Source organism: Terrapene carolina, unplaced genomic scaffold (genome assembly GCF_002925995.2).
Source record: "Terrapene carolina triunguis isolate 2854851 unplaced genomic scaffold, T_m_triunguis-2.0 Scaffold782, whole genome shotgun sequence".
NCBI classification, from domain to species: Eukaryota; Metazoa; Chordata; order Testudines; family Emydidae; genus Terrapene; species Terrapene triunguis.
Window position 1 is genome coordinate 1,665,954 of NW_020665133.1, and position 23,018 is coordinate 1,688,971.

General features: G+C 48.2%; 1 protein-coding gene across 1 annotated transcript in view; it reads right to left on the reverse strand.

Annotated features, from left to right (window-relative positions):
* The window catches only part of NF2 (neurofibromin 2), a 74,681-nt gene that overhangs the window by 39,184 nt on the left and 12,479 nt on the right, over positions 1 to 23,018 (reverse strand). The window contains exons 2-6 of the mRNA XM_026660451.2: positions 22,622 to 22,705; positions 13,276 to 13,344; positions 11,920 to 12,002; positions 7,255 to 7,330; positions 6,707 to 6,841 (exon numbers count right to left, since the gene is read on the reverse strand). Of these exons, the coding sequence (XP_026516236.1) occupies positions 6,707 to 6,841; positions 7,255 to 7,330; positions 11,920 to 12,002; positions 13,276 to 13,344; positions 22,622 to 22,705 (447 nt within the window). The remainder of the gene's footprint in view (positions 1 to 6,706; positions 6,842 to 7,254; positions 7,331 to 11,919; positions 12,003 to 13,275; positions 13,345 to 22,621; positions 22,706 to 23,018) is intronic.

Sequence of the window (23,018 nt, forward strand, 5' to 3'; positions counted from 1 at the left end):
CATGCACCCCACACCCCTCCTCTGTCCCAATCCCTTACCCTGAGCCCCTTCCTGCACATCGTACCCCCTCCCACACTCTGCACTCCCTCCTACACCCCAACCTCCAATTTCCCCACCCAGATGTGGCCCTCGGCCCAAAAAATTTGCCCACCCCTGGAGTAGAGGAACTAGCTTGAACTGCGCCCAGTGGGTTGGTGCTTAATTAAAGAAAGCAGTTAATTAAACAAACAGTTCTATTTAGGCTTAGCAGAACTGGATTTTTATTTTTTTATCATTTTGATGGATAATATTGATGTTTATTTTTAAGCATTTTTCAACATTTATCAGTTTACATTTTCACAGTTGCAGGAAACCGGGAGGTTCAGACAACGGGGGATGTGGGGGGGGTGTCAGACAATAATAATTTAATCTCAGTAGATGTTGAGATTTATAAATCTTTAGCTTCTTGATCGTTAAAACACAAAGTGTCAACAGTACATGGCAAAATATACAAAACAAATATGCTTAAATCAAACTCTAAGACGTTCTCAAGCAGCATTTTTCTTACTTTGCCTATCTGTAAATTTTGATTATTATCGGCGGAAACAGTTTCTCATTGGTTTGTGTGTATACTGTGAAACTGACATTTACCAATAAAAATCTAATCCTACCAAGCCCAGTTATATTCCATCCATGCTTCTAGTCTATCTCCCCCAACCCTGAGGGCCAGTATGCGATTGCTCCATACAGTCTATTCTCCAAGACTTTGGCCAACTTAACCTTATGTTACAGGCCTTATGGTCCCACTTCCCTGGAAAGACTATTCTGCGGTCTAAAATTTTATCCTGTTACTCCTAAGTGTATTTACACAATCTTGTGCCATCCTAAACAATTTCATCCCCTTCTTGGCGCTTACTGCATTCAAAGTACTTCCCAACTACAATCAGCTCTCTCCAGCCTCAGGTGATACGGTACTAGTTGTACTGCCAGGGATGGGGGTTCAAGCATCATGGTGCTGGGGGCCATATAATGAACTGAATGGATGGGGACTCTCAGTTAACAAAAGGATACTTCACAAGGTCACTGCAGTTTTAGAGGTCCTCCCCACCCCACCCCCCAAAAAAGCTGGCTGAACAGACAACCCTTCTGCATAAAGATTAAACCAGATCAATACATTGTACTGCCTGAGGAGTTCAGCACAACTGACCTCAGCAAACAGTGCCTGATCTTTAAGTCTTCCACATAGGCTGATGTGCATGAATTTCTTTGGATTTTAACTCCAACAGAGTCCATGTTTTTTTATTTATAGATATATTAATGATAAAGTTCCTCCTCTACCTTGGGGGGTCCTGTGCTTATTGGTGGATTTTGCTTGCCTCAGAGATTCACAGTAGCCCTCAGTTTGGCCACTTTCATGGCTCAAATCTGCTGTTCACTCAGATAACCTCATCACTGGCCAGTATGGGGAAAAAAAGAGTAAGAACAATCCCCGCAGTTTCTGCTGATCCACCATGTGGGTCGGGGAACAGCCCAGAGACCTTCCCCTCTGGTGGAACCTCCTGTGTTGGATCAGGAGTTGGGAGGTTTGGGCGGAACCCGGGCCCGCCCTCTACCCCAGGTTCCAGAGTAATACCAGTTCCACATACACAGTTGATCATTGTTAAAATAGATTAAACACCTTCACTGTGTCAATATAGCTGTCATTCACTGCTATTAAGCCTGCTTACTATCATGTCAGGTCAATTTGTGGTCATTTTATTACAAGGATTATTGACATGATAGAAGATGACAGTGTCTTCCCCCAGGAGAAAGATCTATTACAGTCTATTATGTCAAGGCCTACTTGCAGCTGCTTCAGCCTCAGAGTTCTAGAGTAACGCATGATCAGGGAGCTTTCACTGCACTGACCTGGATAGGGGCAGAAAAGAGTCTTAGGAGAAGAAAAACTGTTGTGCTTGGGCTGTTGCTCTACATTATGGAGAGCTTTAGTTTTAATTCTTTAAAAAAAAAAAAAAAAAATTAAATTAGGCACTTATCACTTAAGAAAAACATGAATGAACTCAACTGAAGTGAGAAATCTTTAGCTTTTTGCCCTCATCAAATATCTTTAAATTAAAAATAAAATAGAAATTAAACAGCTAATTTGTTTACTTATCATGAAGGTAGCTAGTTTCCTTTGTGCGATTCCCTCAGACTGGACAGGGAATTGGTCATTTTCACTTTCTATAGTCAATTTTACCTCCTTAGGGCATGGCTACACTTGCAGATGTAGAGTGCTGTGAGTTAAACCCACCTTCGGAGAGCGCAGTACGGAAAGCGCTGCAATGTGACCACATTTGCGGCACTTGCAGCAGCATTGGGAGCGGTGCATTATGGGCAGCTATCCCACAGAGCACCTCTTCCCATTCTGGCGCTGTGGCTTGTGGGAAGGGGGTGGGGCATTCTGGGTCCTGTCCCAACGCCCCGTGATGCATCGGTTCGCATCCCAGCATTCCCTGTGCTTCCGTCCACATTTGGCGCCATCTTTCAACGTTTTTTGTACTGCGCACTCTGTCTTCCCTTTCGGTCTGCGGGAATGCAGCCCAAACTGCTGAGAAGTATGCTGTCGAGTCTCGCCAGCACGTCACGTTTGGCAGTCGAGTTATTCCTTAGGATCCAAAGGGACAGTGTGGACTCAGACGATGATTGCGACTCGAGTAACGCATACGACACGAGTTTGCTTGTGGCATTCACGGACATGCTCAGCACCGTGCAACGCCGCTTTTGGGCCTGGGAAACAAGCACTGAGTGGTGGGATCACATCGTCATGAAAGTCTGGGACGACAAGCAGTGGCTGCAGAACTTTCGATGAGAAAAGCCACTTTCATGGGACAATGTGAGGAGTTCCCCTCACCCTGTGGCGCAAGGACATGAGATTGAGAGCTGCCCTGATGGTGGAGAAGCAGGTAGCTATTGCAATCTGGAAGCTGGCAACTCCAGACAGCTACCGATCAGTCGCTAACCAGTTTGGAGTGGGAAAGTCAACGGTTGGAATCGTGTTGATGCAAGTTTGCAGGGCCATTAATCGCATCCTGCTCAGAAGAACCGTGACTCTGGGTAACGTGCAGGACATTGTGGATGGCTTTGCACAAATGGGTTTCCCTAACTGCGGAGGGGCAATAGATGGCACGCATATTCCAATTCTGGCACCAGCCCACCTAGCCTCCGAGTACATTAAACGGAAGGGGTATTTCTCTATGGTTCTCCAAGTGCTTGTGGATCACCGCAGGCATTTCATTAACATTAACGCAGGCTGGCCTGGAACGGTGCATGACGCACGCATCTTTTGGAACACAGGCCTGTTCAGGAAGCTGCAAGCCGGGACTTTTTTCCCCAGACCAGAAGCTCACCGTAGGGGAAGTCGAAATGCCCATTGTGATCCTTGGAGACCCTGCTTACCCCTTAATGTCGTGGCTCATGAAACCCTACACACGGAGCCTTGACAGCAGAAAGGAGCAGTTCAACAACAGGGCTGAGCCGGTGCAGAATGACCTTGGAGTGTGCTTCTATCCATTTAAAGGGTCGCTGGTGCTCTCTGTATGGGAAGCTGGACCTGGCCGATGACAGCATCCCCGCGGTTATATCCACGTGCTGTACCCTCCATAACATTTGTGAAGGGAAGGGTGAATGATTCACTCAGGCATGGAACTCGGAGGTTGAACACCTGGAGGCTGAAACTGAACAGCCAGAGAGCAGGGTTATTAGAGGGGCCCAGCGTGGGGCTGCAAGGATTAGGGATGCCTTGAGGGAGCAATTTGAGGCTGAAAGCCACCAGTAATGTCTGGTGCCCTGCACGGGAGTGAAGTGCAGTGGTTCCAATGTTAGTAGGAATCTGTGTTTGCTACGCTGACTTGCAGTGCCTGTTTCCTTCCTGGGCTAAGGTATCTTTTACTTTATGCAATAATAATGAATGTTTTCAAAGCCAAAAAATCAATTTATTGAAAAGAAACACAACTGCTTGGGAAACAGAAAGGGCAAGGGGGTGGGGTGGGGAATGGTACGATCACAGATTTGCGTATGTCCTGTCTGGAGTGCTGTGCAATGAGTGCTGCACTTCAGGATGGCTATACTGCATGGTGATGGGGGTTGAGTGCAGTGGGTAAGGGTCGTAGTTTTCAGGGCTGGGTGGTGAAGCTACAGGTGTTGGAGGCAGCTGGTGGCGGTAAGAACCCGGATGTTGGGGAAAGTGGGTTGGAAGCGAAATGGGGGCACAAGGGAAAGTTTTGGGACAAGGGCTGCAGGGGTGGGTGGGCGCGGTAATGCTCCTCCTGCATGGCTACGAGCGCCTGGATAGAGTCTGCTTGGTGCTCCATTATGCTTATCAGCCGATCCATGCTTTGCTGCCGGAGCACCACGCTTTTATGCCAGCACTCCTCGTTCTGCTGGCGGATCCTCCTTTTACTCTCCTGCCACTCCTGCACTTTTTGATTTTCATTACTTGAATGCTGCATTACTTCATGCAACATGTCTTCTTTGCTTCTACGTGGCCTCTTTCTGATTCTTTGGAGTCTTTCAGCCGGTGATAACATGGACGGCTGAGATCTCAAGGTTGCATCTGTAAAGGCAAAATGCAACACTTAACAGAGGCAGCCCTGTTCACACCAGACAAAGCAATGATTCCTCTGTACTTAAGGGCAAGCACAGTCTATACAACAGCATAATTTGCCTGTCCCAAAGCAAGCGCACATAAACCCATGGGAGCCCCAAAATGGTGAGAAAGCACAGGGTCAAGCGTGACTGATTGTTTCACGGCTGTACTGTCCTCTGGGTTTCTGTGCCATGGGGAGAGCCAACAGCGGCAGGGGGCCCCTATACTGAACACTGTCCTCACATTTTCCACAGGAGTTCGTCCTGGAAGATATCTCGCTGCTGAGGGTGACCTGGGAAGCAAGGGAGGGTCTTCTACTGCAATGCGGCTTCTGCCCTGGCCCATATGCAGCTTGCCTGTGTGCAGCAATGGTCTCCCCGCCCCTCACGGCACAGTGGCACGAACAAGTTAGTCTTACTGGGACAAGGACCACAGTGGCTCTCCCGAGAAACCTGTGCAACCGCATTGCCCAAGTTCTGGATGAGACCTTTGAAGAGATCACTGAGGCCGATTACCACAATGTGAGAGTACATCAACGCCTTATCTAGGCATGCATGCAGCCGTAATCCTCCTCGCCCCGAGAGCCCCCACCGAATAACTTCCTTCCCAAAATAAAAGCCGCTTACCGGGAACCTCCTCTGGTGTTTGTCCTTCCCCAAGCACTGGCTGCCGCGACTGGCTACCTTCCTCCTGGCTTGAGAACAGCTCCTGGCTGCATGCATCTAGGGATTCTGGGGTGCCTTCCTCCGCCTCAGCACACTCACTCCCGCTTTGTTGCTCCTCCTGCCTTGTTGAACTGGGCTCTGAAGTGTCCACGGTGGTACTCGGAGTGGAGGTGGGGTCGCCCCCAAGTATCACATCCAGCTCTTTGTAGAAACGGCAGGTTGTGGGGGCAGCACCGGAGCAGTTATTTGCCTCACGGGCTTTGCGGTAGGCATTCCGCAGTTCCTTTACTTTAACCCTGCACTGCAGAGCGTCCTGGTCATGGCCCCTTTCCATCATGTCCCTGGATATCTGCCCAAAGGTATCGTAATTCCTACGGCTGTGGCGCAGCTGGGACTGGACAGCTTCCTCCCCCCAAACACTGATGAGGTCCAGCACCTCGCCATTGCTCCATACTGGGGATCGCCTGGTGCGTGGAGGCGTGGTCACCTGGAAAGATTCGCTGAGAACACTCCATGCCTAGCTGAGCAAACAGGAAGGGGATTTTCAAAATTCCCAGAGAATTTAAAGGGCGGGTCTGATGGTTGATCATCTGAAGGCAGGGCAGTAGAGTTCAAAGTGATGACCAGAGTGGCTAGAACAGGCATTGTGGGACACTTCTGGAGGCCGATCAGAGCGCATTAACAGGACAGGTCATCCACACTGGCGCCGCGGTGCTCCAGGGAGGGCGCAGCAAACATTATTCCATTCGCCAAGGTGGAGAACCAGCAGCGCTGTAGCCACATTCCCCAGTGTGGACGGGAAATGAGCTAGGGAGCCTGTGGCTCCTTTATTGCGCTGTAACTTGCAAGTGTAGCCAAGCCCTTATTCTAGTCTTAGTGGTGTTGGTGTTTGGATTACAACTATTCAGGAAGCCATTCCTATTCACATCAACAGTTTAATCAAAATCGACCATAGGTGTTGGGCCTACACTACTTGACGCCTAAGAAAAGATTCAATCTGTTGCATTGAGCCTGGCAGTCTGAAAGTTTGGAAGCTCAGAGTACTATAATGAAGCAGTGAGCCAAAAGCTCTTCTTACCAGGAATGCATTTAATTATACTTCACGATGCCAGGGCATATTCATAGTAAGACAAGATTCTCATCTTCTGAACTTTCAGCTGGCTGGGCTGGGCACACTAGGGGTAATTTTCTTTTTAAAATGGTTAAACAGAGGGCTCTAAAAATAACAAATAAAAAAAAATAGCTCCTGGGCTGAGCTCTTGAACGCCTGCTTTCAAAAAACATACCAAAGCCTGGGAATTAAGGGTTCTATTGGAAAGACTGAGACAGCTTTGGCTGTGACTGTGAGAGCAAGTGAAACAGGAGATAAGAGAAGTCCCTCTGATTTGTTATTGCATTCCTATTGGTATTTGTACATAGGATAAAGATGCCCTACCTCCTTATCACTGTAAGAGATATTCCGGATCTCATTCCATGGAAAAGAGATTTTGGGGGTCAGCCTGTTTTCTGGGTCGTAGATGTGAAGCCCCAGTGCATCAACCCCAAGCAACAGCTCGGTGCCCTTCTTATTCTACAGGAGGGAAGAACAGAGCAGAACACACCATTTCCATTTGAAGCAGGAAGATTTAAGGAGGATCTGACACAAACAGTTACATCCAACTAGTTTCATCCAGCCCTGACCAGGGATGCAGCACCAACTATCCCAGAGGGGATCCTGGTTCCCAGGCATAGTGCACTGCAGTAGTGACTCATTCACTCATCCTCTTGGGAGGCTTCTGGCAGCAGCTTATCCACTGCCTCCCCCTCCCCCCGCCCACAGATAAAATACTGCGGGAGTGCAGCCAGCATTGAGTTCCACACAGTAGTCTCAAGACAAGGGGACCTTTAACACTAGGACTATCCCTCTCAAATGCCTCTTCCCCTGCCCCAGACACACAATGGACTCAAGATGCCTTGAAAACATGACCCAAACTCTGAACTCACCCTAATTGCAAAGTAGTTTACTCCATACATCTCCAAGTCCTGAGCGATCTTCAAATATTCCATTTCAGCTTCATCTCTGTCAGGTAAATACAGGCCAAAGTTACAGACAGGAAGAGAGAGGGAGAAAACAGGCGCCTTCTAAGCCTTGCTGGCATGTAACGCACTGGAGCCAGGACTGTCTCTATTGCAAGGGTCAAGTCTCTGTTTACCAGCAGGATTGATAAAGATCCCCAGCAAATCCCAGTTTGCAGCTTACCTGCATCCTAATGTCTATTAATGACAGCACAGAGGATGCAATGTTTCAGGCCTTGTCTCTACCCCAATCCCTTGAACAGACTCAGTTTGTGTGTTTGACATCTCTTGCTTTTTGCTCATCCCGAAGGAGGAGTGTATTGTCCAGTAAGGGTATAACTACCCATACTAGCTTGTGGTACAAGGAATCATTAAGTGAGTGAAATCTCACGAATCCAGACTCCTATTTCTCTCTCCTGCCCACTGAGCATCACTCCCATCTCAACGGTCATTTCAGTGACTCAGCAGCAGGAGTGCTGCCACGCCCTACCACACGCATGGCCCTCCTGCAGTGGCATTCCAAAGCCTCCCACTGGAATCCCATCAACGTACTATTATGACTGGCCAGCAGGGGGCACTAGGAGTGGTAAAAGCTCTCTCCGACTGCTCCTTTAGGACTTGTCTACATACAAAATTGTACCACACCAGCCATACTCATAACTACAATGGTACAAACACTCTCACGTTGCTGCAGTTCTATTGATATAATGGTGCGTATGCTGGTATAGCTTATTCCGGTAGGCACCTGCTATGTAGGTGCCTTATTCAGATATAACTGCATCCACACTAAGGGTACGTCCAGACTACCCGCCGAATCGGTGGGTAGTAATCGATCTATCGGGGATCGATATATCACGTCTCGTCTAGACACAACATATCGATCCCCGAACGCGCTCCTGTCGATTCCGGAACTCCACCAGGGCGAGCAGCGGTAGTGGAGTCGATGGGGGAGCCGCGGCCATCGATCCCGCGCCGTGAGGACCCGAGGTAAGTCGAAATAAGATACGTCGACTTCAGCTACGGTATTCCTGTAGCTGAAGCTGCGTATCTTACATCAATCCCCCCCCCAATGTAGACCAGCCCTAAGAGTGTACTGATTTAACGATTTTGGTAGAAAAAAATCTCCTAGCTGAGATAGCTGTATTGCACAAAAAACTGTGTAGACACGTTCTTTGTTGTAAGCATTATCTCCACTGTGCTGGCAGCCTAGAAAGAGGGACGTTGCCTTGCTAAATTGACTTCTAGTCCAAAGAGCTGATCCAGAACACCACTGTTCATATGTTTTCCCCCTCCCCACAATACAGTATTTGTAACTCAGGTCACTCTTCTATAGTCTCTTCCTTTTCAGTATCCAGCATGAATAGGGCCCTACCAAATTCAAGGTCCATTTTGGTCAAATTTACAATCATAGGATTTTAAAAATAATAAATTTCATGTTTTCAGCTATTTAAATCTGAAATTTCATGGTGTTGGAATTGTAGGGGTCCTAATGCAAAAAGGAGTTGTGGGGGTGCCTCAAAGTTATTGTAGGGGGGGTTGCGGTACTTCTACCCTTACTTCTGCCGGCAGTGGTGCTGCCTTCAGAGCTGGGCAGCTGGAGAGCGGCGGCTGCTGACCGGGAGCCTAGCTCTGAAAGCAGCGCCCTGCCAGTAGCAGCACAGAAGTAAGGATGGTATGGTATGCTATTGCCACCCTGACTTCTGTGCTGCTGCCTGCAGAACTGAGCCCTCACAGCAGCCACCACTCTCTAGCCGCCCAGCTCAAAAGGCAACAGCACAGAAGGAAGGGTGGCAATACCATACCATGCCAACCTTACTTCTGTGCTGCTGCTGGCAGGGTGCTGTTTTCAGAGAAGGGCGCCCGGCCAACAGCCACCACTTTCTGGCCACCCAGCTCTGAAGGCAACACAGAAATCAGGGTGGCAATACTGTGACCCCTGCCTAAAATAACCTTGTGACCCCCCTGCAACTCCCTTTTGGGTAAGGACGCCCAATTTGAGAAACGCTGGTCTCCCCCATGAAATCACAGAATATTAGGGTTGGAAGGGACCTCAGGAGGTCATCTAGTCCAACCCCCTGCTCAAAGCAGGACCAACACCAACTAAATCATCCCAGCCAGGGATTTGTCAAGCTGGGCCTTAAAAACCTCTAAGGATGGAGATTCCACCACCTCCCTAGGTAACCCATTCCAGTGCTTCACCACCCTCCTAGTGAAATAGTGTTTCCTAATATCCAACCTAGACCTCCCCCACTGCAACTGGAGACCATTGCTTCTTGTTCTGTCATCTGCCACCACTGAGAACAGCCGAGCTCCATCCTCTTTGGAACCCCCATTTCAGGTAGTTGAAGGCTGCTATCAAATCCCCCCTCACTCTTCTCTTCTGCAGACTAAATAACTCCAGTTCCCTCAGCCTCTCCTCATAAATCATATGCCCCAGCCCCCTAATCATTTCCATTGCCCTCCGCTGGACTCACATCCCTTCTGTAGTGGGAGGACCAAAGCTGGACGCAGTACTCCAGGTGTGGCCTCACCAGTGCCGAATAGAGGGGAATAATTACTTCCCTCGATCTGCTGGCAATGCTCCTACTAATACAGCCCAATATGCCGTTGGCCTTCTTGGCAACAAGGGCACACTGTTGACTCTCATCCAGCTTCTTGTCCACTGTAATCCCCAGGTCCTTTTCTGCAGAACTGCTGCTTAGCCAGTCAGTCCCCAGCCTGTAGCGGTGAATGGGATTCTTCCTTCCTAAGTGTAGGACTCTGCACTTGTCCTTGTTGAACCTCATCAGATTTCTTTTGGGCCAATCCTCCAATTTGTCTAGGTCACTCTGGACCCTATCCCTACCCTCCAGCGTATCTACCTCTCCCATCTTAGTGTCATCTGCAAACTTGCTAAGGGTGCAATTCATCCCATAATCCAGATCATTAATAAAGATGTTGAACAAAACCAGCCCCAGGACCAACCCCTGGGGCACTCCTCTTGATACCGGCTGCCCACTAGGCGTCAAGCTGTTGATCACTACTCGTTGAACCCGACAATCTAGCCAGCTTTCTAACCACCTTATAGTCCATTCATCTAATCCATACTTCTTTAACTTGCTGGCAAGAATACTGTGGGAGACCGTATCAAAAACTTTGCTAAAGTTAAGATATATCATATCCACTGCTTTCCCCATATCAACAGAGCCAGTTATCTCATCATAGAAGGCAATCGGGTTCGTCAGGCATGACTTGCCCTTGGTGAATCCATGTTGACTGTTCCTGATCACCTTCCTCTCATCCAAGTGCTTCAAAACGGATTCCTTGAGGACCTGCTCCATGATTTTTCCAGGCACTGAAGTGAGGCTGACAGGTCTGTAGTTCCCTGGGTTCTCTTTCTTCCCTTTTTTAAATATGGGCACTATATTTTCCTTTTTCCAATCATCCGGGACCTCTCCCAATCGCCATGAATTTTCAAAGATAATGGCCACTGGCTCTGCAATCACATCAGCCAACTCCCTCAGCACCCTCAGATGCATTAGATCTGGACCCATGGACTTGTGCATGTCCAGCTTTTCTAAATAGTCCTTAACCTGTTCTTTCACCACAGAGGGCTGGTCACCTCCGCCCCATGCTGTGCTGCCCAGTGCAGCAGTCTGGGAACTGACCTTGTCTGTGAAGACCAAGGCAAAAAAAAGCACTGAGTACTTCAGCTTTTTCCACATCCTCTGTCACTATGTTGCCTCCCTCATTCAGTAAGGGTTCCACATTTTCCCTGACCTTCTTCTTGTTGCTAACATACATGTAGAGACCCTTCTTGTTACCCTTCACATCCTTGCTAGCTGCAACTCCAATTGTGCCTCGGCCTTCCTGATTACACCCCTGCATGCTCTAGCAATATTTTTATACTCCTCCCTAGTCATCTGTCCAAATTTCCACTTCTTGTAAGCTTCCTTTTCGAGTTTAAGCTCACCGAAGATTTCACTCTTAAGCCAAGCTGGTCGCTTGCCATATTTGCTATTCTTTCTGCACATCGGGATGGTTTGTTCCTGCGCCCTCAATAAGGCTTCTTTAAAATACAACCAGCTCTCCTGTACTCCTTGCCCCCTTATATTAGGTTCCCAGGGGATCCTGCCCATCAGTTCCCTAAGGGAGTCTAAGTCTGCTTTTCTGAAGTCCAGGGTCTCTCCTTTCTTCCTTTTGTTTGGATCCTGAACTCAACCATCTCATGATCACTGCTGCCTAGGCTGCCACCCATTTCTACTTCCTCTACCAATTCTTCCCTGTTTGTAAGCAGCAGGTCAAGAGGAGCACGGCCCCTAGTCGGTTCCTCCAGCACTTGTACAGTGAATAGTATAGTATAGGGTAAAAGCACACAAAAGACGAGATTTCACAGGGACGGGGAGGGGGAGAGATCAGATTTCACGGTCCGTGATGCATTTTTCATGGCTGTGAATTTGGCAGAGCCCTGAGCTTGACGTACCAGAGGCGCTCTTTTAGCAGAAGTCCTCCATAGCCTGCTAGGGATCTTGGAGACCTTATTCACTCTCTGACTGCTCACAGAGAGGCTAGAGAATTTACACCAGTCAATAGCCCAACTTAACAGACACTCACCTTGCCCTGCCTCGATGTTCTGCATACCAGGCTGTTATTCTTTCCTCCCACATTTCTGGAGTCATCTGGTACAGGTTAATTACCTGAGAGAGACAGGCAGAGAAATCCTCAGCACACATTGTCCTACCTGTGGCTTTGACTCATCACCTGATGAATGAGCCAGAAACAGGGAGCCTCAAGCTCAAAATGCCCTTCTTGTCCCCTCACATACACCATCCCAACCCTAACGTCTAATCTCCAGTTCATACGCCTTTCCAACTCCCTCGTGACTAGCTAAGATCAACCCTATGCTCTCATTAATCAGCTCTCAGTTAGCCTTCCTGAGCACACCACACTCCAACCACCCCGAAGCCAACACCAGGACACCTGCGGAATGCAGCTGCTATTCTGGCAAAAGACAGTGGGCAGAAAACATTCACCTCCATATTTATTAAAATAGTCTAGATACAGATTAAGATGTCCTCATTTAGTATGGCCAGGTTTACACTACAAAGTTCTGTGGGTATAGCTATGTCCCTCTGCCAACCACAGAGAGTACATCTACACTGCAGCTGGGAGGGAGCCTCCCTGCCTGGGGAAGATAGACTTGTGCTAGCGGGTCTCATACTAGCCTGCTAAAAACAGCAGCATGGATGCTGTGGCTTGGGCTGGAGCTCAGGCTCTCAAGCCTCGACGGTGTGGAAGCAGAGAAAAAACGGTCATGTGGGCTTGAGAGCCCGAGCCACAATCTCCACACTGCTCCTTTTAGTGCTCCAATTCAAGCCCCACTAGCAAGAGTCTGGCCACACAGGCTGGGAGACTCGCTCCCCGCTGCAACATAGGCAAACCAAGAGCTATGCCAGCAAATCTCCCAGTGTAGATGCAGGGGGAGGGATAGCTCAGTGGTTTGAGCACTGGCCTGCTAAACCCAGGGTTGAGTGTTCAATCCTTGAGGGGGCCATTTAGGGATCTGGGGCAAAAATCTGTTTGGGGATTGGTCCTGCTTTGAGCAGGGGGTTGGACTAGATGACCTCCTGAGGTTCCTTCCAACCCTGGTATTCTATGCTGACAGAAGAGTGCTTCTGCTGGCATAGCTAATGTCATTTGGTGAGGGGGTGGTGTTTCTATGCCTTCTGCCGGTATAAGTTGTGTCTACACTAGGCTGCTGTGCTGGTACAGCTTTACCAGGTGACCATTTGTGGACAAGGGGCATGGCACATTGTATCACTTGCCTCAATAAGGGAACTTTGATCAAGGGAAAATAATTTACCGTTGTGGCTTTTGTAGGTAGTCCTACAGGGCTATTCTACAGAAGATGCCAGTAAGTCCTAGAGACTCAGCCACAAATTTAGGATTCTGCCTGGTTGAACTCCTTACCCGTTTTGGAAGCAACTCCTCTTGTGCTAAGAAGCCACGCTGATGAACAGTGGGATCGTAATCACCATACTGAAAAGAAACGCAAACACTGCATGTTTAAGATGGCGACAACGCACAGTGACTATGTCTGAAGATGAGATAGAAACCATCTACACTCTTGAACTTTAACTCAGTATCACACACCCTTAAAATAACCACTGAGTGAGAGTAGAGTACACAGTACACGTTGGCCAGTGTGTCAGCCCCATATGTTTTCTTTGTGATGTTAGTGCTGCTGTATGGTGCAGGCCTGGAGACCAACTACCTTCTTTTATCTCCAGAGCAGCTGGACAGTAGTACAGCAAACATGCCTCAACAACTCCCACCAATGGGCCTCAGCCCTGTCCTCCAGGGTCCCCTTCTAGCAGCAAGAGGGGAGTTTGCTCTTCATAGCTATTCAGACCTTGACCTCTCAGCTGAGGCTGTCCACAAGGAGTCCAGTTGCATCAGTGGTTTTTGTGGCATGGACCAAGACCAGCAAATCATTTGCTGCAGCTGGCACCCCCTTTCAGTCACCTCTCAGTGTCCTATTTAATCAATTTAACATTAGGAACATTTTTTTAAAGAGAGATTTCAATGGACAGTTGGGGACACTGCTCAGACAGGAGTTTGTCCCACTGCCAGAAGTTCTCTTACTCAAATTAGGTCAGAAAATACTATTCTTATTTGAAAAGTGTGCCCAATAATTATTCACACTAGTTTAGATTATAAATTATTTCAAGCTTCATATAAAATGAAATTGGCAAAACCACCACTTCAGATATAAAGTGCATCGGTAAAAGATTCAAACGCTGAATATCTCTGCAGTGTGTGAGAAACTCAACGTTCCTCCTGCACAGTACGCAGGGCATGTAATGGCCAAGTCACAGTGCCTGAAATGAGTCAGTTGACTGAAAGGAGATGATTTACAAGTGATATGTACAGGAAATACTTCGATTTTAATTCATCTCTCAATGCAAGAGTCACACTACGGCATCATCCAATAAAAGACAGGACACCATTTCCCTAAGTCAGTCATTTCATGGTGAAAATGCCCTTCATCTCTCTTTCTTGCTTGGAAAGAACAAACAGTAGCAAACAGTAACAACTGTTACAAGACAGACAAATAATAAAACACAGCAACAATAGGAAGTCAAGAGACATTCCAAATCAGCCTCCATTTAATGCCTGAGCTGCGACGATATACACTAACAAACACCAGAGCTCAGAATCAACAATCTGTACATATAACCCCTAGCAGCAAAACGGTCAACATCTCATACAACTGGAGATTAAAGATGGAATTACTGATTTAGAGCCACCACAGACATAATTAATACAACAGAGATACCACTGGCCTGATCCTGAGAGGTGCTGAGCACCTGGCAACTCCCCACTGGCTTCGATCGTAGCTGCAGGTGCTCAGTGCATCTCAAAAACAGGCTGCATATATGGATCTACTGAACACATGTCAAACCGGGAAATAATAAAAATGCAGGAGTTGGGAGGGAAAACTCCTTCTATAAACTTGGACAGGCAGAAAATAAATTATTTCTGGTTGGAAAAAAATGATAAATAGTATTGATATGATTATTTTAGGTTGTGATCTATCATGGGGACCCAAGACTATGTGTGGATTATGTGATTTTAGTACGGTCAAGGATGTCACCACATCCCAAAGGAATGTGTGTTCAGGAAGCAACTCTGGATGAGAACATTAATTATTCAAAAATTAAAATCAACAAATGGCCGAAATATTGCAGGAAATATTGGTTCAAGTGATTTGGCAAACATATTAAAAAAACCTTTCAATTCAATTATAACTCAAAAACTGTCATGGCAATTTAGTTCTTGTTAATTGAACTATATGATTAATATTTGTGTTTACACTCTGAGATTGTCTTTATATCACTCAGACATCTGGTTTATATTGTACTGTATAAATCTGCGTACATTAATATTTTGAATATAAATGCAATGCATTATTTATTTAGGAAAAAAATAAAAACAAATAGGAAAAAAATAACTTGTAGGAATCCTACAACATCAGAGAGGCTGAACAGGCTTAGAGTCAGAATGACTCACATTGGAAAAAAATAGGAAAATCTCTCTGGTATGATTTTATTGTTTTCAGCAGGAATGTATTTTTCAATAGATTCTGTCCTAACACTTGCTATTTAAAACTGAAGACTATACCAACATTTGAAAATGGTGGAGGTGATTTGAAAGCAACACTGGAGGGAAAAATTCACAGTAATTCCCAGAATGAACAGAGTAGTGTTACAAATAAAGACATATATTTTATGTCCCTGATGGCTACATTGTTATTATAGATAAAGGTAAAACAGCAACACAAACATGCACTTGTCAATCAGCGAAATCAAATGTAAACGCATCAGTTTGCATTGCTGTTAAGCACCTGCTTACGACAAACAGCTGATCATTAGGGAAATGCCTCTTGTAGTGGCTTCATCCCTACCTCTAGAGGCCACTGTCCCACAGTTTATCAGGTGAGAGACCAGCTGTTAAAATTTTCTCTCTTCCTAGCCAGCACCAGCCCAACTGAAGGAAGTAAGCCAGGAGTCCCAGGGTATGTCTACACTACGAGAGTAGTTCGATTTTAGTTAAATCGAATATGTGCAATCGATATTAGAAAGTCGAACGTGTGTGTCTACACTAAGGACAGTAATTCCACTTTGTGAGTCCACACTAACGGGGCAAGCGTCGACATTGGAAGCGGTGCACTGTGGGCAGCTATCCCACAGTTCCCGCAGTCCCCGCTGCCCATTGGAATTCTGGGTCGATCCGCCAATGCCTTCTGGGTAAAAAAATGTGGCAAGGGTGCTTTTGGGTAACTGTCGTCATCCGTCAGTCACTACCGCCCTCCCTCCCTCCCTGAAAGCGCCGGCGGGAAATCAGTTCGCGCACTTTTTGATCAGTGACAGCGCGGACGCCACAGCACCGCGAGCATGGATCCCGCTGTGACCATCGCTGCAGTTGTGGCCGTTCTCAACGCCTCGCAGCTTATCATACACCTTTCCCAGAGGCAGATGCAGAGAAATCAGGCGAGGAGGCTACGGCACCGCCGTGAGGGCCTGAAGTCGGAGAGTAGCACAGAGCTGTCAGAAACCACGAGCCCCAGCACCCAGGACATCACGGTGGCAATGAGGCATGTGGATTTTGTTGAACGGCGATTCTGGGCCCGGGAAACAAGCACGGAGTGGTGGGACCGCATAGTGCTTCAGGTCTGGGATGAATCCCAGTGGCTGCGAAACTTTCGCATGCGGAAGGGGACTTTCCTCGAACTTTGTGAGTTGCTGTCCCCTGCCCTGAAGCGCAAGGACACCCGCATGCGAGCAGCCCTGACTGTCCAGAAGCGAGTGGCCATAGCCCTCTGGAAGCTTGCAACGCCGGACAGCTACCGGTCAGTCGCGAACCACTTTGGCGTGGGCAAATCTACCGTGGGGGTTGTTGTCCTGCAAGTAGCCAAGGCAATCGTCAAGGTACTGCTGTCAAAGGTAGTGACCCTGGGAAACGCGCAGGCCATCATAGATGGCTTCGCAGCGATGGGATTCCCAAACTGCGGTGGGGCTATAGATGGGACTCACATCCCTATCCTGGGACCGGGCCACCAGGCCAGCCAGTACATCAACAGAAAGGGCTACTTTTCAATGGTGCTGCAAGCACTGGTGGACCATCGGGGACGTTTTACAAACATCAACGTCGGATGGCCGGGCAAGGTTCATGACGCTCGCGTGTTCAGGAACTCTGGTCTGTTTAGACGGCTGCAGGAAGGCATTTACTTCCCGGACCACAAGATAACTGTTGGGGATGTGGAGATGCCTACAGTGATCCTCGGGGACCCAGCCTACCCGCTAATGCCCTGGCTCATGAAGCCCTATACTGGCGCCCTGGACACTGCACAAGAACTCTTCAACTACCGGCTGAGCAAGTGCAGAATGGTCGTGGAGTGTGCTTTTGGCCGTCTCAAGGGGAGATGGAGAAGCTTACTGACTCGCTGTGATCTCAGCGAAACCAATATCCCCATCGTTATTGCAGCTTGCTGTGTGCTCCACAATCTCTGTGAGAGCAAGGGGGAGACCTTTATGGCGGGGTGGGAGGTTGAGGCAAATAGCCTGGCTGCTGATTACGCCCAGCCAGACAGCCGGGCGATTAGAAGAGCCCAGCGGGACGCGCTGTGCATCCGGGAGGCTTTGAAAGCCAGTTTCAAGACTGAGCAGGGTACCCAGTGACTTTTAAGTTTGTGGACACAGAAGCTGAACTTGCCCCCGTTTCTTTACCCGGTTGCCGTCGACTATCCTCTCCAGTTACATACCCCCTTCACCCCCTTCCCAAAAAATAAAATCTGTTCTGTTTTGTTAATGGACACCGTTGTCTTTATTACTGTTTTCGCGGGAATGTTTTAAACCTGGGACGCAGACTGTGGCATAAGATCTGTAACTGCCCTCCCCCGCCACAAAGTCACAGAGCAATCCCCCCCTCCCCCCCAGGACATGAAAACCACCTCCCAGACTGACCAGGGTAACTAGTCACTGCACTGTATATGTGCCCTGCTGCTGGACCTGCCCCCTGCTAAAGGTGACTGTCCTGTCCAATTACCAAGCCCCTTCCCCCCCCTTCAGACAGACTCTCCTCCAAAAGAAGAGGATGGAAACAGTAATGAACAGAAACGTATTTTTTATTAACAACCGCACATGGAACGGGGGGGTGAAACTTGGACGGGGTCTTGTGTGAGGCGGGTAGGAAAGGAGTTTTCAAATTTTGGGGAATGAGAGCCTTCTAGTGGTAGAGCAGTCCGCAGGGGTGGAGTGAAATTTTTCACGGACCCTGCCGCCCCTCCGTGTTTGGACTTTGGGTGAGGGGGGTATGGGACTTGGTGGCGGGGCAGGGCAGTTAGAGAGAGACTGCAGCGGGGCTCTCTCCTCCTGCCTCCGGTCCTGCAGAACATCCACAAGGCGGCGGAGCGTGTCCGTTTGCTCCCTCATTAGTCCAAGCAGCGTTTGAGTAGCCTGCCAGTCCTCCTGTCGCCACCTCTCCTCCCGTTCCATGTTTGCCCGGTGCATTTGGGACAAGTTCTCCCTCCACTGTGTCTGCTGGTCTGCCTGGGCTCGGGAACATCCCATTAGTTCAGCAAACATGTCTTCCCGTGTCCTCTTCTTCCTCCTCCTAATGTGCGCTAGCCTCTGGGCAGATGTGGCTGTGGGAATTGGAAAAAGGGAGTGAATTCCTGAGACAGATCAATGTATCTGTGAACAGAGAACATAGTCTTTCTCTGTGAACAAGACCATGCAGAGCACCTATCACACGCGCACTGAGGACAAGGTCGAATTTTCGGCCCTCGCGTACAGTGCCTGCGGTCTTGCTGTGGCGAGCTGAGGAGCGGGGCAGGACACCGGACTTTGTCTAGCTGGCAAACATGGTAAGCCGTAGACTTGGGGCTGCTTAAAACTTTAAGAGTGTCACTGGCCTCCTTTCACATAGAAAGCAATGCGAGTCTCTGCTGGCAGCAATCCTGCAAGCATGAACTCTGGCCCTGTCCCACCCCCTCGCGGCTGTAAACCGCGTGGCTGTAAACCGGCGGTTGCAGTTCTGTAAAGGGACGGGCAAGCAGTCCCAATACTAACTTTCCCCTACCTAATTCACAGCAGGGAGTCATGCCAGACATCACCCTCCTGAAGGTCTCGGAGAGCCAGAAGGAGCGGATGCTTCGGGACAGCCTGCAGAAACCGGGGCCATTTGCTGCAATGCTCTGCAAGGCCATGATCCCCGAGTACCTGCTGGCGTTGTGGCAGGGAAACGTCTCATACCACGGGGGGCCTAATAAGCTCTCCCTGCCCAGGAACCTGCTCATGAGGCTTGAAAAACACCTGCAGGAGGCCTATGAGGAGTTCTCCCCGGAGGATGTCGCCTCTATCCCCGGATACATTGACCAGTTTTTGGCTTAGGTGCCCTTGGAGGGACAAAAGAGTGGAGCGTTTTGGGCAGTATAATCATGAAGCGGACATTGTGAAATTTTTTGAAAATAGTTCGGACTATATATTGAAGCGCCCAAAGACAGACTAATCATGATACCCTTTGCACATATTCCCGTTTTGTTGGACTTTACTCTTTACATGTTTTGAAGCACTTTACCCATTGTTAATATTTTAAATCTTCCTGTTCTGTTATAAATAAATGTTTACATGTTTGAAAGCACTTTAGCTATTGTTAATATTTTAAATATGCCAGTTATGTTATAAATAAATGTTTAGATATTTAAAACACTTACTGCTTGATCCTTCCCCTGAATCTGTGTCTGGGATAACGGCTGGGGAGGGTTGGTAGGGGATCTCTGTGAGGGTGATGAAGAGCTCCTGGCTGTCGGGCAAATCAGCGTTGTAAGCGCTGTCGACTGCCTCGTCCTCCTCATCTCCTTCCTCCTCTTCCCCGTCCGCTGAGGAACCGGCCGCGGACAATATCCCATCCTCAGAGTCCACGGTCACTGGTGGGGTAGTGGTGGCGGCCGCACCTAGGATGGAATGCAGTGCCTCGTAGAAACGGGATGTGTGGGGCTGGGATCCGGAGCGTCCGTTTGCCTCTTTGGTCTTCTGGTAGCCTTGTCTCAGCTCCTTGATTTTCACGCGGCACTGCGTTGCATCCCGGCTGTATCCTCTCTCTGCCATGGCTTTAGAGATCTTCTCGTAGATCTTAGCATTCCTTCTTTTGGAGCGCAGCTCGGAAAGCACGGACTCATCTCCCCACACAGCGATGAGATCCAAGACTTCCCGATCAGTCCATGCTGGGGCCCTCTTTCTATTAGATTGCACGGCCATCTCTGCTGGAGAGCTCTGCATCGTTGCCACTGCTGCTGAGCTCGCCACGGTGTCCAAACAGAAACTGCGATTCAAACTGCCCAGACAGGAAAAGGAATTCAAATTTTCCCGGGGTGTGGCTGGTCAGAGCATCCGAGCTCGGACTGCTGTCCAGAGCGTCAACAGAGTGGTGCACTGTGGGATAGCTCCCGGAGCTATTAGCGTCGATTTCCATCCACACCTAGCCTAATTCGACATGGCCATGTCGAATTTAGCGCTACTCCTCTCGTTGGGGAGGATTACAGAAATCGATTTAAAGAGAGCTCTATGTCGAACTAAATAGCTTCGTGGTGTGGACGGGTGCAGGGTTAAATCGATGTAACGGCGCCAAATTCGACATAAAAGCCTAGTGTAGACCAGGCCCCAGCTTCTGCTCAGCCAGTAGATGACAGTGGTGAGGTCACTAAAGGAAGCAGTCATGGAAGCCCTGGGATTAAGAGGCTGAAAATCAAGGGGGATTTTTTGCTGCCCTCTTGTGATTCCATAGAATATCACAACTCAGAAGTAGGAAACCCTGCTTAAAACCATGCTGCACCTTACAAACAACTAATCATCAAGCACAATTCAATAGTGTGTTAATAAGCATGTGGCCAATAGAGGAACTGCAGAAGTGGCTGGGGCAGGAGAGAGGGTACAGTGAAAAGACCACATATGTCTTACCTAACTTCAGCCTGGCATTGAGCATGTGAACTGTAGCTGCAGTGGCTGGGAAACTAACAGCACAGAGTTTACTCAACAGTTCTAGTATTTTTGTGATTGAAAGAGTCACTGTGGGCTTGTCTACACATACATACATGCTGCACTGCTGCAGCGCATCTGGTGAAAACACTCTATTCGAACGGGAGAGAGCTCTCCTGTCGGCATAATAAAACCATCTCTGCAAGTGGCGGTAGCTATGTCGGTGGGAGAAGCTCTCCTGCCAACATAGCACTGTCCACACGAGCGCTTATGTCCGTGTAACTTATGTCACTCAGGGGGGCAGTTTATTCACCCCCCTGAATTACATAAATTATGTCATCATAAGCTGTAGTATAGACACAGCCCATATGTATATTCTGTATGAAACAGGAAATGAGAGAAATAAAAACAAATGTTCGCTCATGCTCTTGAATACAAGGGTGCTGAATGAATATTCAGTACAATGCTTCTTAGCAAATAAATATTTTAAAAGATCCATTTCCCTGGCTGATAACTGCTCTAAATAAAATTATAACACTTTGTTAAAAACAAAGATAAGATGTTTTAGTTATAAAACAAATAAAACCCAAAAGCCCTACACTTTTTTTTTTTTTTTAATAAGTCCAAACTTTTATCAATATATACTTATGTCAAATGCCACCCAACTATGTAGAGGTAACAACACTAATGAGGTACGTAGTCTGAATAAAGGGATAGTATGACACGACAGGCAAAGTGCCAGGCAGGTAGTGAAAGACAAGGGGGTAAGTGTTGGCTCTACAAAGACAGTGAGACAAATTCCCCCTTCTGCAACTGCAGATCATAAAGAAGAGGAACATCATGGATGGCTCGAGAGAAGCAGGATGTCTCTATGCCCAGTGTATCACTAAGCACTGCTCCACAGCCACTCTCTCATACATGGGAGGAGGGGGCAGGCCAGCGGTGTAGCCAGTGGATCCATGAAGTACACCACTCCTTTGGCCAAAAGCTCTGATTAGTAGGCACGTAGAAAGCTGTAACTATGACTACAGCCTGCAGGTTTCAATAATGACTTGGTGGCTGCTCTGAGTTCTGACTCGGTGATCCCTTCTCCTCCCGGCTAGTCACTTTCATATGGGTCACCAGCACAATTCAGGTTTATTATGCAAGACAAGAATTTGGCTCAAAGGGAGGAAACCCAATGACTGCTGAACCTGTGATCTGGCTAGGCCAGCTGTAACAAGAGAACCCATGATCTGATGCCTAAGAGAAAGGAAGAGGGGAAAGAAAAACACCTCACTATATTTCCCTCACCCCAACAAATCTGCACTACTAACAACATAAGATGGACGGGAGCAAGGCTTGGTGCCAGCAATGGAGGGTTTATTTAATGCCATGGTGGCAGTCTAGCTGGAGAGTCTTTGGCAGAAAGAAGAGTTGAAAGGTGCAAGAACAGGGGGTAGAATGGCTTCTGCAGAGAGCAGGGGTGGGGTATGATGACTTCTCAGCTCCTGTAGCAATACCAGCTGGTGTGGATACTGCAGTTTATAAGCTCTGCCCTCGCTGCAAAGTCCTAATAGGGGATGCAGGGTCTATCCTAAGGACCAGAGGGTCACTAGCACAGAGAAGGCAATGAAACTGGCATTCCTGCCATTCACTCAAGTCTGCACAAATCTAGCACCACCCCAGTTCCTCAGCAGATGAAGGTGTATCACCTCAAAAGGCGTGAGGAAATAAAACGAAATCACTTGGACATCAGTGGGCTCATGGGAGATTTCCCATCATTCCTCTGTGCCTACCTTGGCTTGGACGGCATAGGAGGCCAGCAGCACAGATGCCTCAGGAGGACAGTAGATCTTCTCATCTAAAATCTGTTTCTTTACCTGAGCAAAGCAGCAAAGGAGATAGAACATTGCTTTAGTGGAGCTATGCAAGGCGCAACCATCACAGCAGATGGCTACAGTTTGTTTTAACTAGGGCTGCCAACCAGCCAGTTAAAGATTTTCCTCATACAGGGCACAATTCTGGCTGATACAAACTCTGGCACTCTTCAGGGAACGGGCTCAGGTTTCCACAAGCCACTGTTTTCAGATGGATTCATGCAGTGGCGGATTAGCCACTGGACCCACAGGGCCCGGGGGCCCCGGCTTCTGCCACCCGCCAGATGAAGCCCCTTTGACCCCCGACCCGGTCCCC